Source organism: Leucoraja erinacea, chromosome 9 (genome assembly GCF_028641065.1).
Source record: "Leucoraja erinacea ecotype New England chromosome 9, Leri_hhj_1, whole genome shotgun sequence".
NCBI classification, from domain to species: Eukaryota; Metazoa; Chordata; class Chondrichthyes; order Rajiformes; family Rajidae; genus Leucoraja; species Leucoraja erinaceus.
In genome coordinates, this window is record NC_073385.1 from 66886192 (window position 1) to 66899810 (window position 13619).

A 13619-nucleotide genomic window follows, 5' to 3' on the forward strand; every position below is an offset into this window, starting at 1 on the left:
AGAATAATGGATTTACCAGATCAATTCACTACATTACAATATCATAATACTTTATTAGCCAAGTATGTTTTGCAACATACAAGGAATTTCATTTGCCAAGTCAGTCATACAAATAAAAATCCAGAGAACACACAAAACACATTTTTAACATAAACATCCACCACATTGACTCCTCCACATTCCTCACTTGTTTCCTTTGAAGGGAAAATGATTGGAATGTTATCTTGTCCAGAGTCCTCCTGCTTATAATATTGTTCCAGTTAATTTGTGTTAGACTACACTGGCCGATGTTGGCTGCTGCTTGTGTGGAGAAAATATTTCTCCAATCTTTTGGGCGGCACAGTGGTGCAGCGGTAGAGTTGCTGCCTCACAGCACCAGAGACCGTGGTTGCATCCTGACTATGGGTGATGCCTGTACGGAGTTTGCACGTTCTCCCTGCGACCGTGTGGGTTTTCTCTCGGTGTTCATGAGTAAGTTCAGAAGTCATAGGAGCAGAAGTGGGCCATTCGCCCCATTGCGTCTACCCTGCCATTCAACCATGCCTGATTTACCTTTCCCAGGTGCTCCGGGTTCCTCCCACATCCCAAAGACGTACGGGTTTGTCGGCTAAGTGGTTTTTGTAAATTGCCCCTGGAGTGTGTAGGGCAGAGCTAATGTACGGGTGATTGCTGGTCTGTGCAGACTCGGTGGGCTGAAGGGCCTATTTCCATACTGTATCTCTAAACTAAACAAAACTAAACGGTGCTTCCTTCCTTCTCTCCTGTTGGTCTGACCATCCATTGATGCAGTACAAGTTGTTTCGGATCGATTCTTTTTCTCCAGAGATACTGCCTGACCTGCTGAGTTACTCCAGCATTATGTGCCCATCTTCAGTTTAAACCAAAGATCCTCTAGCGGAGCAAGATAGACCACTCCTTCTAAATGCAATGGGCTGACGTGTAGTACGCAACGGAGCGCAATGTGGGCCTTTTTTTCATCCATTTCAGTAACCCGACCCGACCCGACTTGCAGTGTAATCAACGTTGCGGGGGAACAGTTTGTGTTAATAAATTATGATTCTGAAAATGAGGAGAAGATTTTTACCAAAGAACTTTTATTTTTACGAGGATGTTTCCGTAACCGGCTTCCGTCTCCGCACTAGTATCTTTGCTCCGCTACGGGATCTTTGGTGCGGAGACGGAAGCCGGTTACGGAAATGGGGCCGAAAATTACCCATGAATCTGCCCATGACCGTACTACGTCTATTTCGTCGAGTGATCTATCTTGCTCCCTATAGGATCTTTGGTTTAAGCCAGCATCTGCAGTTCCTTCCTACACATTTCTCACCCTGTTGATGAGCTGGGTTTCCAGATGAGGTCGGTGTTTGGTTAGCGGAGGCAGGACCTGACGTTTTACACACGGCCCCCCCCCCCCCCCCGACAACTGTGAACCAAACAAACCTGTTTGTGCAGCAGGATCCCCAGGAAGGTCCACATTTCTCACAAGCCCTTTGGCAAATTATTCATCGTATTCAATCTCTCACTTGAAGTCATGCATCAAAAACAAAGGCAATGATGTGAAGCACTTACCTGTCAGGGAAGAGGTCGTGGTCAGGAGGCCATTCTCTCGTGACGAGCCTACCCCCTTGCCCCTGCCCCGTCCCCAAACACGGGAAACCGCACTGCAAGATTTGTCGCCATGGGCAACAGTTTATAGTGCGTCATTCCTTGGAGGGCAGGAGGCTGAGGGGTGATCTTATAGAGGTGTATAAAATCATGAGGGGAATAGACAGGGTGGATGCACAGTCTCTTGCCCAGAGTAGGGGAATCGAGAACCAGAGGACACAGGTTTAAGCTGAGAGGGGAACCTGAGGAACAACTTTTTCACACAAAGGTATTAAACTCGACTTGTACTCGCTAGAATTTAGGAGATTGAGGGGGGATCTTATAGAAACTTACAAAATTCTTAAGGGGTTGGACAGGCTAGATGCAGGAAGATTGTTCCCGATGTTGGGCAAGTCCAGAACAAGGGGGTCACAGTTTAAGGATAAGGGGGAAATCCTTTAGGACCGAGATGAGAAAAACATTTTGCACACAGAGAGTGGTGAATCTCTGGAACTCTCTGCCACAGAAGGTAGTTGAGGCCAGTTCATTTGGCTATATTTAAGAGGGAGTTAGATGTGGCCCTTGTGGCTAAAGGGATCTGGGGGTATGGAGAGAAGGCAGATACAGGATACTGAGTTGGATGATCAGCCATGATCATATTGAATGGCGGTGCAGGCTCGAAGGGCCGAATGGCCTACTCCTGCACCTATTTTCTATGTTTCTATACAAGCTAACAGAGGAGGTAGTTGAGGCAGGGTCTATCCCAACGTTTTAGAAACATTTGTGCAGGTACATGGATAGGACAGGTTTAGAGGGATATGGGCCAAACACCAGCAGGTGGGACTAGTATAGATGGGGCAAGAGGGACCAAAGGGCCTATTACAGTATTATATGATTCTAGTGGTAACAGTTAATGAATTTTTTAATTGTTTGTAATATTATCCATTACCAGCGTGTTATTGCATTTACTGGCGTTGAGCTGTAAGAATTAAGAACTCCGTGTGGGTACATATGACAATTAAACGCTCGTGACGATAATAACGCTGACAATGTCTTTGAAGGAAAGGAATTACTCATCAGGCAGCTTAGTGTTTACGACTTTTTGCTGTCGTGCCTTTTCATTCATTGCGTGTATCTTAGATTTATGAACCTATTAATATAATGATGATCTGTGGACGCCCAGCACCCAGGTGAATACACTGCACCTACTCACTCCGCCTTTAAAACCTACTGCATTTTACAAAACACCTTTGTAAATTGTGGACTTTTAATTTAGTTTAGAGATACAGCGCGGAAACAGGCCCTTCGGCCCACCGAGTCCGCACCGACCAGCGATCCACGCACACTTTAACTCTATCCTACACACACTTGGGACAATTTACACCTACACCAAGCCAATTGACCTACAAACCTGTACGTCTTTGGAGTGTGGGAGGAAACCGAAGATCCCGGAGAAAACCCACGCAGGTCACGGGGACAACGTCCAATTCTCTCTGAAGATAGACTCCAAATGCTGGAGTAACTCAGCGGGACAGGCAGCATCTCAGGATAGCTGGAATGGGTGACGTTTCGGGTCGAGACCCTTCTTCACCCTTTCTTACAGAGAGTTGTGAGTGTGTGGAATTCTCTGCCTCAGAGGGTGGTGGAGGCAGGTTCCCTGGATGGGTTTAAGAGAGAGCTAGATAGGGCTCTTAAAGATAGCGGAGTCAGGGGATATTGGGGAGAAGGCAGGAACGGGGTACTGATTGGGGATGATCAGCCATGATCACATTGAATGGCGGTGCTGGCTCGAAGGCCCGAATGGCCTACTCCTGCACCTATTGTCTATTCAGACTAATTGTCACTGGCACGACCAATTCTAGAACATTCCTGCTCTTACTGTGTTGTCTAAGTCATTAATAATTCTGTCATTCATCATTCAAACATGAGTGTTGGCTTCAGAGTTGTTACATTAATGTTAGATTAAAACTCCAGGATCAAAATGGCAGGCAGGCAAAATTGGGAGAATAATTTAGCCACAGTTGTTCACACATAGTGCCGTGGTGAAAGGGAAGTTAGTTTATCGTCCCGTCTACCGAGATACAGTGAAAAGTTTTTAAACCTGTTTTAGCTAGAACATTTTCTCCTGTATTTATTTCTCAGCAGAAACTCATTCTCGTCCTCATTCTTTTGGACTACAGACTACCAAGTTTTGGGGGACAGAGGGAGATGTTTTGATAAATAAATGGTTTAATTGCCTGATTGGTTTGATTAGTTCTTTGACTAATTAAGAGCAGGTGCAAAAAACAGTGCCACATCATGTTTTGTTCAAACAACCTCTACAGGTCACAACATGCAAGAGTGTAGTGGTTACACCAGCCTGACGCTGGTTATAATGGGGTTGTTAAAGTGTCGCCCAAAGCCTTCCCCTGTGTATTGTTTAGTGATCCAGGCCCACCGAGTCCGCACCGACCAGCGATCCCCGCACACGAACACTGTCCTACACACACCAGGGACAATTTACATTTATACCAAGCCAATTAACCTACAAACCTGTACGTCTTTAGAGTGTGGGAGGAAACCTTCTTCTTCTTATCGAGTCCACACAATAGATTAGAAGGTAGACAAAAGAGCTGGAGAAACTCGGCGGGTGCAGCAGCATCTATGGAGCGAAGGAAAGAGGCAACGTTTCGGGCCGAAGTCCCTCTTCAGACGCTGCTGCACCCGCTGAGTTTCTCCAGCATTTTTGTCTACGTTCGATTTTCCAGCATCTGTAGTTCCTTCTTAAACACTAGATTAGAAGTTGTTCAGCCCGGAGTTGAACACACTTCTCGGCATCTGCATACAATGCTGTCTGTCTTGTTGCTTCTTGTGCTACTTGTGGGGGAAAGATTGGTGGAAACGGGGCCCCGCGACGTGACCCCTGGGAGGAAACCGAAGATCTTGGCGATCGCATTGTACTGAATTCTATCTCCCATACTAATCCCGGCAATCCCTTCAAATTAACCCGTTCACACTAGTTCTATGTTATCCTACATTTCCATTCACTCCCCTACACATGAGGATGCAATTTTCTGCCGCCGATTAGCCTACAAACACGCACATCTTTATTTAGTTGAGTTTATGATTGTCATGTGTACTGAGGTACAATGAAAAAAACTATTATTTGCGTGCTATCCAGTCAAAGAAAAGACAGTACATTGTTTGGGATGTGGAAGGAACCGGGTCACCCGGAGGAAACCCACGTGGTCCCACAGGGAGAAAGTGCAACAGTCCTCAGACAGCACACAGACAGCGCCCGAGGTTAGGATCGAACCAGGGTTTCTGGCGCTGTGAGGCAGCAGCTCTACCAGTGCAATATTGTACCACCCTGAATGACTTGGTGATAGGCCGTTCAGAAGCCTGAAAACAGGTGGGAAGAAGCTGTTCTTGAGTCTGGTGGTGCGCGCTTTCAAGCAGGAATGACAGGGGTAGGACAGGACTTTGATTATGTTGGCTCCTTTTCCGAGGCAGGTCAAGACGTCAACAAATAAATGAGGGCGACTGGAGGTCACAAAATGTTCTCACTGAACAAATGCTGGAGAAACTCAGCGGGTGAGGCAGCATCTATGGAGGGAAGGAATTGACGACGTTTCGGGTCGAGACCCTTCTTCAGACCATTTGGGTTTCTCCAGCATTTTTTTGCCTACCTTCGATTTTTCCAGCATTTGCAGTTCTTTCGTACACATTCTCACTGAGACTGATTGTGCTCTTGCCAACTAAATACCGAACAAGGTTATTTGTAATTTACCTGGTATGTCAGCAACGCCATTACTCTACCTAGGTTCCTGCACTAGAAATAAAGGTCACACACTGTTTGTGGTGGGTGAGGTTGTCCCGTGTTATAAGGTCATAAGTGATAGGAGAAGAATTAGGCCATTCAGCCCATCAAATGTACTCCGCCATTCAATCGTGGCTGATCTGTCTCCCTCCTAACCCCATTCTCCTGCCTTCTCCCCGCAGCCCCTGACACCCGTAATAATCAAGAATCTATCTATCTCTATCCATTGACGTGGTCTCCACTGCCTTCTGTGGCAAAGAATTCCACAGATTCACCACCTCCTGACTAAAGAAATTCCTCCTCATCTCCTTCCTAAAGGAACATCATTGAATTCTGAAGCTATGGCCTCTAGTCCCAGACTCTCCCACTAGTGGAAACATCCTCTCCACATCCACTCTATCCAAGCCATTCACTATTCGATAAACGTTTCAATGAGGTCCCCACTTATCTTTCTAAACTGCAGCGAGTACGGGCCCAGTGGAGACAAACGTTCATCATATGTTAACCCACTCATTCCTGGAATCATTCCTGTAAACCTCCTCTGGACCCTCTCCAGAGCCGGCACATCCTTCCTCAGATATGGTGCCCAAAATTGTTCACAATATTCCAAATGCGGCCTGACCAGTGCCTTATAGAGCCTCAACATTACATCCCTGTTTTTGTATTCTAGTCCTCTTGAAATAAATGCTAGGCATTGTGTTTGCCTTCCTTACTACCGATTCGACTTGTGGATTAACTTTTTGGGAATCCTGCACCAGCACTCCCAAGTCCCTTTGCCCATCTGATTTCTGAATTCTCTCCTCATTTAGAAAACAGTCTAAGTGCATAGTCTAAATGGTTTGAGTTGTTTGGAATGGTTGTGGTGCCCATGGTGACCGACCCTCTTTGTCTCCTCCCTGCCCAGGATCGCAGTGAGTGGCTGGGCCACACTGAAGAGCCGCTGACGGGATTTTCCTGGCGTGGTGGGTCGGAGCGGGAGACGACCGGGATCCAGATCTGGAGCGAGGTGTTCCTGGTGGACAAGCCGGACGGGCAGAAGGTGAGAAACCACGGGAAGAGGCACCGCACCACGCCACGCCAGGCCTAGTGGCCGAGAATTTGTCCAACTGCACAAGATCGGCACAGTGCTGGAGTAACTCAGCTGGTCAGTCAGCAGCTCTGGAGAACTGGTGACGTTTTGGGTCAGAAACCTTCCTCAGACATGACCAGCATCTGCAGGTCCTTCCTGCACAAGTGAACAAGAGTTTATTTTTTATGAATAGTGGGCGATTGAAAGCTGCTGGTGGTCGGGGGAAACTGGGTACATCAATCCCAGTAAACCATCTTGCAGTCACAGATGAAGGTGAAGCATTTGTTGGCCTGCACGCTAGGAGGATTTGAATGGAAGGTTAAAAGCAGCATTCCTGCGGCTTATGTGGGAAGTGGTGAGATTGTAGCTGGAATATTGCGTTCCGTCTGGTCTCCGGAGCAAAGGAATGGCATAACGGTAAAACCAGGAACTGCAGATGCTGGTTCACATCACAAGATAACTATGGATAGAGAAGTGGTTGTCATGGATAGAGAAGTGGTTGGCAGACAGGAAACAAAGAGTAGGGATTAACGGGTCCCTTTCAGAATGACAGGCAGTGACTAGTGGGGTACCGCAAGGCTCGGTGCTGGGACCGCAGCTATTTATAATATACATCAGTGATTTGGATGAAGGGATTCAAAGTAACATTAGCAAATTTGCAGATGACACAAAGCTGGTTGGCAGTGTGAACTGTGAGGAGGATGTTATGAGAATGCAGGGTGACTTGGACAGACTGGGGGAGTGGGCAGATGCATGGCAGATGAAGTTTAATGCGGATAAATGTGAGGTTATCCACTTTGGTAGCAAAAACAGGAAGGCAGATTACTATCTAAATGGCGTCAAGTTGGGAAAAGGGGAAGTACAACAGGATCTGGGGGTCATTGTACTTCAGTCTATGAAAGTAAGTAGGTACACAAAATTGCTGGAGAAACTCAGCGGGTGCAGCAGCATCTATGGAGCGAAGAAAATAGGCGACGTTTCGGGCCGAAACCCTTGGTACAGCAGGCAGTGAAGAAAGCGAATGGCATGTTGGCCTTTATAACAAGAGGAATCAAATATTGGAGCAAAGAGGTCCTTCTGCAGTTGTACAGAACCCTAGTGAGACCACACCTGGAGTATTGTGTGCAGTTTTGGTCCCCTAATTTGAGGAAGGTCATTCTTGCTATTGAGGGAGTACAGTGTAGGTTTACAAGGTTAATTCCCAGGATGGCGGGACTGTCATATGCTGAGAGAATGGAGCAGCTGGGCTTGTACACTCTGGAGTTTAGAAGGATGAGTGGTGATCTCATTGAACCATATAAGAATGTTAAGGGCTTGGACACGCTAGAGGCAGGAAACATGTTCCCGATGTTGGGGGAGTCCAGAACCAGGGGCCACAGTTTAAGAATAAGGAGTAAGCCATTTAGAACGGAGACGAGGAAACACTTTTTCTCACAGAGAGTTGTGAATCTGTGGAATTCTCTGCCTCAGGAGGTGGGTTCTCTGGATACTTTCAAGAGAGAGCTAGATAGGGCTCTTAAAAATAGTGGAGTCAGAGGATATGTGGAGAAGGCAGGAACGGGGCACTGATTGGGGATGATCAGCCATGATCACATTGAACGGCGGTGCTGGTTTGAAGGGCCGAATGGCCTACTCCTGCACCTATTGTCTATTGTCTATTGTCTAAGACACAATTGGGCAGCCTTGGACCAAGATGCATCACGGCCTGAAACGTTCCTTGTCCCTGTTCTCCTGTGATACGGCCTGACCTTATAGGTCAGGTCGGGGGGAGCCCCCCCCCCCCCCCACCACGGGTACCATGTAATCCCGTGCTACCTGCTCCATGGTGGGATAGTCGGCGACTGGTTTGCCAGGTGAGGAGGGGGCTGTGGACCCCCAGCAGGACCAAAAACAAGAGCAGTCAAAGGGCGGATGAGCTCCTAGCGAGCCAACAGCCATCCACACTTCAGTAGAAGTTGCGATCGCTGTCGTACACAGCATTGTAAGGCACCGTGCCCGTTGATGTTTGCAACAATGATGATGATGATACGGGGTTACTCCAGCACCTTGTGTCCTGTTTTGGAGATGTTTGCCAGATGAATTCTTGGATGTGCTGCAATGATATGTCGATGGAGTTTGGAAGAATGAGCGGGGAGCTCCCTGAACAGCTGATGGAGTCACAGGGATAACCGATAGACAGCTGAATCCTTGCACCCCCTCTCTCTCCATCCTTCCCCCACCCAAGTTGTTGTACTAGTTTTACTGTCGTCCTGGTGAGTCTCATTGTCTGTAACTCATAGAAACATAGAAACATAGAAATTAGGTGCAGGAGTAGGCCATTCGGCCCTTCGAGCCTGCACCGCCATTCAATATGATCATGGCTGATCATCCAACTCAGTATCCCGTACCTGCCTTCTCTCCATACCCCCTGATCCCCTTAGCCACAAGGGCCACATCTAACTCCCTCTTAAATATAGCCAACGAACTGGCCTCAACTACCCTCTGTGGCAGAGAGTTCCAAAGATTCACCACTCTCTGCGTGAAAAAAGTTCTTCTCATCTCGGTTTTAAAGGATTTCCCCTTTATCCTTAAGCTGTGACCCCTTGTCCTGGACTTCCCTAACATCGGGAACAATCTTCCTGCATCTAGCCTGTCCAACCCCTTAAGAATTTTGTAAGTTTCTATAAGATCCCCTCTCAATCTTCTAAATTCTAGAGAGTATAAACCAAGTCTATCCAGTCTTTCTTCATAAGACAGTCCTGACATCCCAGGAATCAGTCTGGTGAACCGTCTCTGCACTCCCTCTATGGCAATAATGTCCTTCCTCAGATTTGGAGACCAAAACTGTACGCAATACTCCAGGTGTGGTCTCACCAAGACCCTGTGCAACTGCAGTAGAACCTCTCTGCTCCTATACTCAAATCCTTTTGCAATGAAAGCTAACATACCATTCGCTTTCCTTACTGCCTGCTGCACCTGCATGCCTACCTTCAATGACTGGTGTACCATGACACCCAGGTCTCGCTGCATCTCCCCCTTTCCCAATCGGCCACCATTTAGATAATACTCATTTTCACCCGGCCCACAGCCAACAATGTTGCCTTTCTCATCGTTACGTTTTTGCATATCCTTCATTCCTTTGTTCTATATCTCTCTACATCACCGTCTATCTCTCTCGTTTCCCTTTCCCTGACTCTCAGTCTGAGGAAGGGTCTCGACCCTCCAGAGATGCTGTCTGACCCACTGAGTTACTCCAGCTTTTTGTGTCTAACTTCAATCATTTTAACACATTGCTACTTGCTCCTGAATCATGCTGGAATCTGGAGCAAAACACAAAGTGCTGGAGGAACTCAGTGGGTTGGGCAGCATCTGTGGAGGGAATGGTCAGACAGCGTTTTTGGTCAGGCCCCTTCCCTAGACTGGGGAAGACTCCCAATCCAAAACGTCGTCTGTCCATTCCCTACATCGATGCTGTCCCGATCCACTGAGTTCCTTCAGATCTGTGGCTTTATCCCTTTGAGACTGACCCGGTCAGTAATGACCAAGGTGCAATGACCCCCTTTGCTGAGTTTTATAATTCAGTCAGTAATGGTCAAGGTCATAGAATCATAGAGTGATACAGTGTGGAAACAGGCCCTTCGGCCCAACTCGCCCACACTGGCCAACAATGTCCCAGCTACTCTAGTCCCACCTGCCTGCGCTTGTTCCGTATCCCTCCAAACCTGCCCTATCCATGTACCTGTCCAACTGTTTCTTAAACAATGGGATAGTCCCAGCCTCAACTACCTCCTCTGGCAGCTTGTTCCATACACCCACCACCCTCTGTGTGAAAAAGTTACCCCTCAGATTCCTATTAAATCTTTTCCCCTTCATCTTGAACCCATGTCCTCTGGTCCTCGATTCCCCAACTCTGTGCAAAAGACTCCACCCGATCTATTCCTCTCATGATTTTGTAAATCATAGAAACATAGAAATTAGGTGCAGGAGTAGGCCATTCGGCCCTTCGAGCCTGCACCGCCATTCAATATGATCATGGCTGATCATCCAACTCAGTATTCCGTACCTGCCTTCTCTCCATACCCCCTGATCCCCTTAGCCACAAGGGCCACATCTAACTCCCTCTTAAATATAGCCAATGAACTGGCCTCAACTCCAGAGATTCACCACCCTCTGCGTGAAAAAAGTTCTTCTCATCTCGGTTTTAAAGGTTTCCCCTTTATCCTTAAGCTGTGACCCCTTGTCCTGGACTTCCCCAACATCGGGAACAATCTTCCTGCATCTAGCCTGTCCAACCCCTTAAGAATTTTGTAAGTTTCTATAAGATCCCCTCTCAATCTTCTAAATTCTAGAGAGTATAAACCAAGTCTATCCAGTCTTTCTTCATAAGACAGTCCTGACATCCCAGGAATCAGTCTGGTGAACCGTCTCTGCACTCCCTCTATGGCAATAATGTCCTTCCTCAGATTTGGAGACCAAAACTGTACGCAATACTCCAGGTGTGGTCTCACCAAGACCCTGTACAACTGCAGTAGAACCTCTCTGCTCCTATACTCAAATCCTTTTGCAATGAAAGCTAACATACCATTCGCTTTCTTTACTGCCTGCTGCACCTGCATGCCTACCTTCAATGATTGGTGTACCATGACACCCAGGTCTCGCTGCATCTCCCCTTTTCCCAATCGGCCACCATTTAGATAATACAGGTGTGAAATCAAGGTGTGATGAGCCTTTCTCTGACTTGGTCTGTAATGGACGATGAGTGACAAGGCTTTGCTAAGTGCTCTATCTTGTTCAGTTATGGTCAAGCAGTAATGAGTCTTTACCCGACTCGGTCAGGAATGGTCAAGGTGTCACGGCCCTTTACTAAGCCGTCTATCTCGGTCAGGAATGGTCAAGGTGTGACGATGACCCCTTTGCTGAGATCTCAGTTTGTCCACAGGTGGCCGTGTTGCTGATGGACACACAGGGAACATTCGACAGCCAGTCAACTCTCCGAGACTCTGCCACCGTGTTTGCCCTCAGCACCATGATCAGCTCCATGCAGGTACCACCCTCCCCTCTTCTCTCCTCCCCTAATCCTCCCCTCCCCTCTCCTCTCCTCTCCACCCCTCCCCTCTCCTCTCCTCTCCTCCCCTCTCCTCTCCTCTCCTCTCCCTCCCCTCCTCACCTCTCCTCTCCTCCCCTCCCCTCTCCTCTCCTCTCCCCTCCCCTCTCCTCTCCTCTCCTCTCCTCTCCTCCCCTCCCCTCCCCTCTCCTCCTCCCTCCCCTCTCCTCCCCTCTCCTCCCCCTCCCCTCTCCTCTCCTCCCCTCTCCTCTCCTCTCCTCTCCTCTCCCCTCTCCTCCCCTCCCCCCCCTCCCCCCCCCTCCCCCCCCTCCCCTCCCCCCCCCCCCCCTCTCCTCTCCTCTCCTCTCCTCTCCTCTCCTCCCCTCTCCTCCCCTCCTCTCCTCTCCTCTCCTCTCCTCCCCTCTCCTCTCTCCTCTCCTCTCCTCCCCTCTCCTCCCCTCCCCTCCCCCCTCTCCTCTCCTCCTCTCTCCTCCTCTCCTCCCCTCTCCTCTCCCCTCTCCTCTCCTCTCTTCTCCCCTCCCCTCCCCTCTCCTCTCCTCTCCTCTCCTCTCCTCTCCCCTCCTCCCCCTCCCCTCCTCCCTATCTCCTCTCCTCTCCTCCCCTCCCCTCCCCCTCCTCCCCTCCCCTCCCCTCCCCTCTCCTCTCCTACCCTCTCCTCCCCTCCCCTCTCCTCTCCTCTCCTCTCCTCCCCTCTCCTCCCCTCTCCTCTCCTCACCTCTCCTCCCCTCCTCCCCTCTCCTCCTCTCCCCCTCCCCTCCCCTCCCCTCTCCTCTCCTCTCAATCCCTCCTCACTCCTCTCCTCCCCCCTCCCCTTCCCCTCCCTCCCCTTCCCCTCCCCAACCCTCCCCTACCCTCCCCACCCCTCCCTTCCCCACCTGCTGCAATCAATTTGAGCGAGTTTCTGTCTAATACCTTCAAAGTTGACCTTGTTCTAATTTATAATTTTAACTCGTGGGCCCAAACTGACTATCCATACCTATCTTAAACCTAATAGTACGGTGGTCACTGGTCCCAAAACACTCATCCATAAGGTCATAAGTGATAGGAGCTGAATTAGGCCATTCGGCCCATTACAGAAATGTTAGGTGTTGCATTTTGGGACGTCTAACAAGGGCAGGACCTACACAGTGAATGGGAGGCTTCTGGGGAATGTTGTAGAGCAGAGGGATCTAGGAGTACAGGTGCGTGGTTCCTTGAAGGTCAAGTCACAGGTAGATAAGGTGGTCAAAAATGCTTTTGGCACATTGACCTTCATCAGTCAGAGTATTGAGTATAGAAGTTGGGAGGTCATGTTGCAGTTGTACAAGATGTTGGTGAGACCACGTTTAGAATATTGTGTTCAGTTCTGGGCACCATGTTATAGGGAATGTGTTGTCAAGCTGGAAAGGGTACAGAGAAGATTTAGGAGGATGTTGCCAGGATTCGAGGGTCTGAGCTGTAGGGGAAGGTTGAGTAGGCTGAGACTATTTCTTGGAGCGCAGGAGGATGTGGGATGGTCTTATAAAGGTGTATAAAATTATGAGAGGAATAGATCGGGTAGATGCACGGTCTTTTGCCCAGACTAAGGGAATTGAAAACCGGAAGACATAGGATTAAGGTGAGGGGGAAAGATTTAATGGGAACTTTAGAGGTAACTATTTCACACAATGGGTGTGGGTGTATGGAACAAGCTGCCAAACAAGGTAGTTGAGGCTGGGACTATTGTAACGTTTAAGAAGCATTTAAACAGAAGCATGGATTGGACAGGTTCGGAGGGATATGGGCCAAACACATGCGGGTAGGATTAGAGTAGATGGTGCATGTTGGTTGGCATGGGCTAGTTGGGCCGAAGGGCCTGTTCCTGTACAGTATGACTCAATCTTGGATCAATTTAGCTGCACATCACTTGACGTGTGAACAAACCTGTTCTTTAACTCTTTAAACCCCAGTAACACTGACATTCTCAGGGTAGAGGAATGTTTTGCATGCTGTCCACACGGATCAGATATATCGTACATGGGTTCCATCAGTTCAAACTGAACCTCAGGGGCAACTTTTTCACTCGGAGGGTTAGTCTATAGCTGGAATGAGCAGCCAGAGGAAGTGGATACAATTACAACTATTAAAGGATATATGGATATGAA

General features: G+C 48.5%; 1 protein-coding gene across 5 annotated transcripts in view; it reads left to right on the forward strand.

Annotated features, from left to right (window-relative positions):
* Positions 1-13619, forward strand: part of atl1 (atlastin GTPase 1) — a 73750-nt gene that overhangs the window by 21588 nt on the left and 38543 nt on the right. For all 5 annotated transcript variants that reach the window (XM_055641105.1, XM_055641109.1, XM_055641106.1 and 2 more), the window contains exons 3-4: positions 6288-6422; positions 11371-11475. In XM_055641105.1, coding sequence (XP_055497080.1) covers positions 6288-6422; positions 11371-11475 — 240 coding nt within the window. The remainder of the gene's footprint in view (positions 1-6287; positions 6423-11370; positions 11476-13619) is intronic.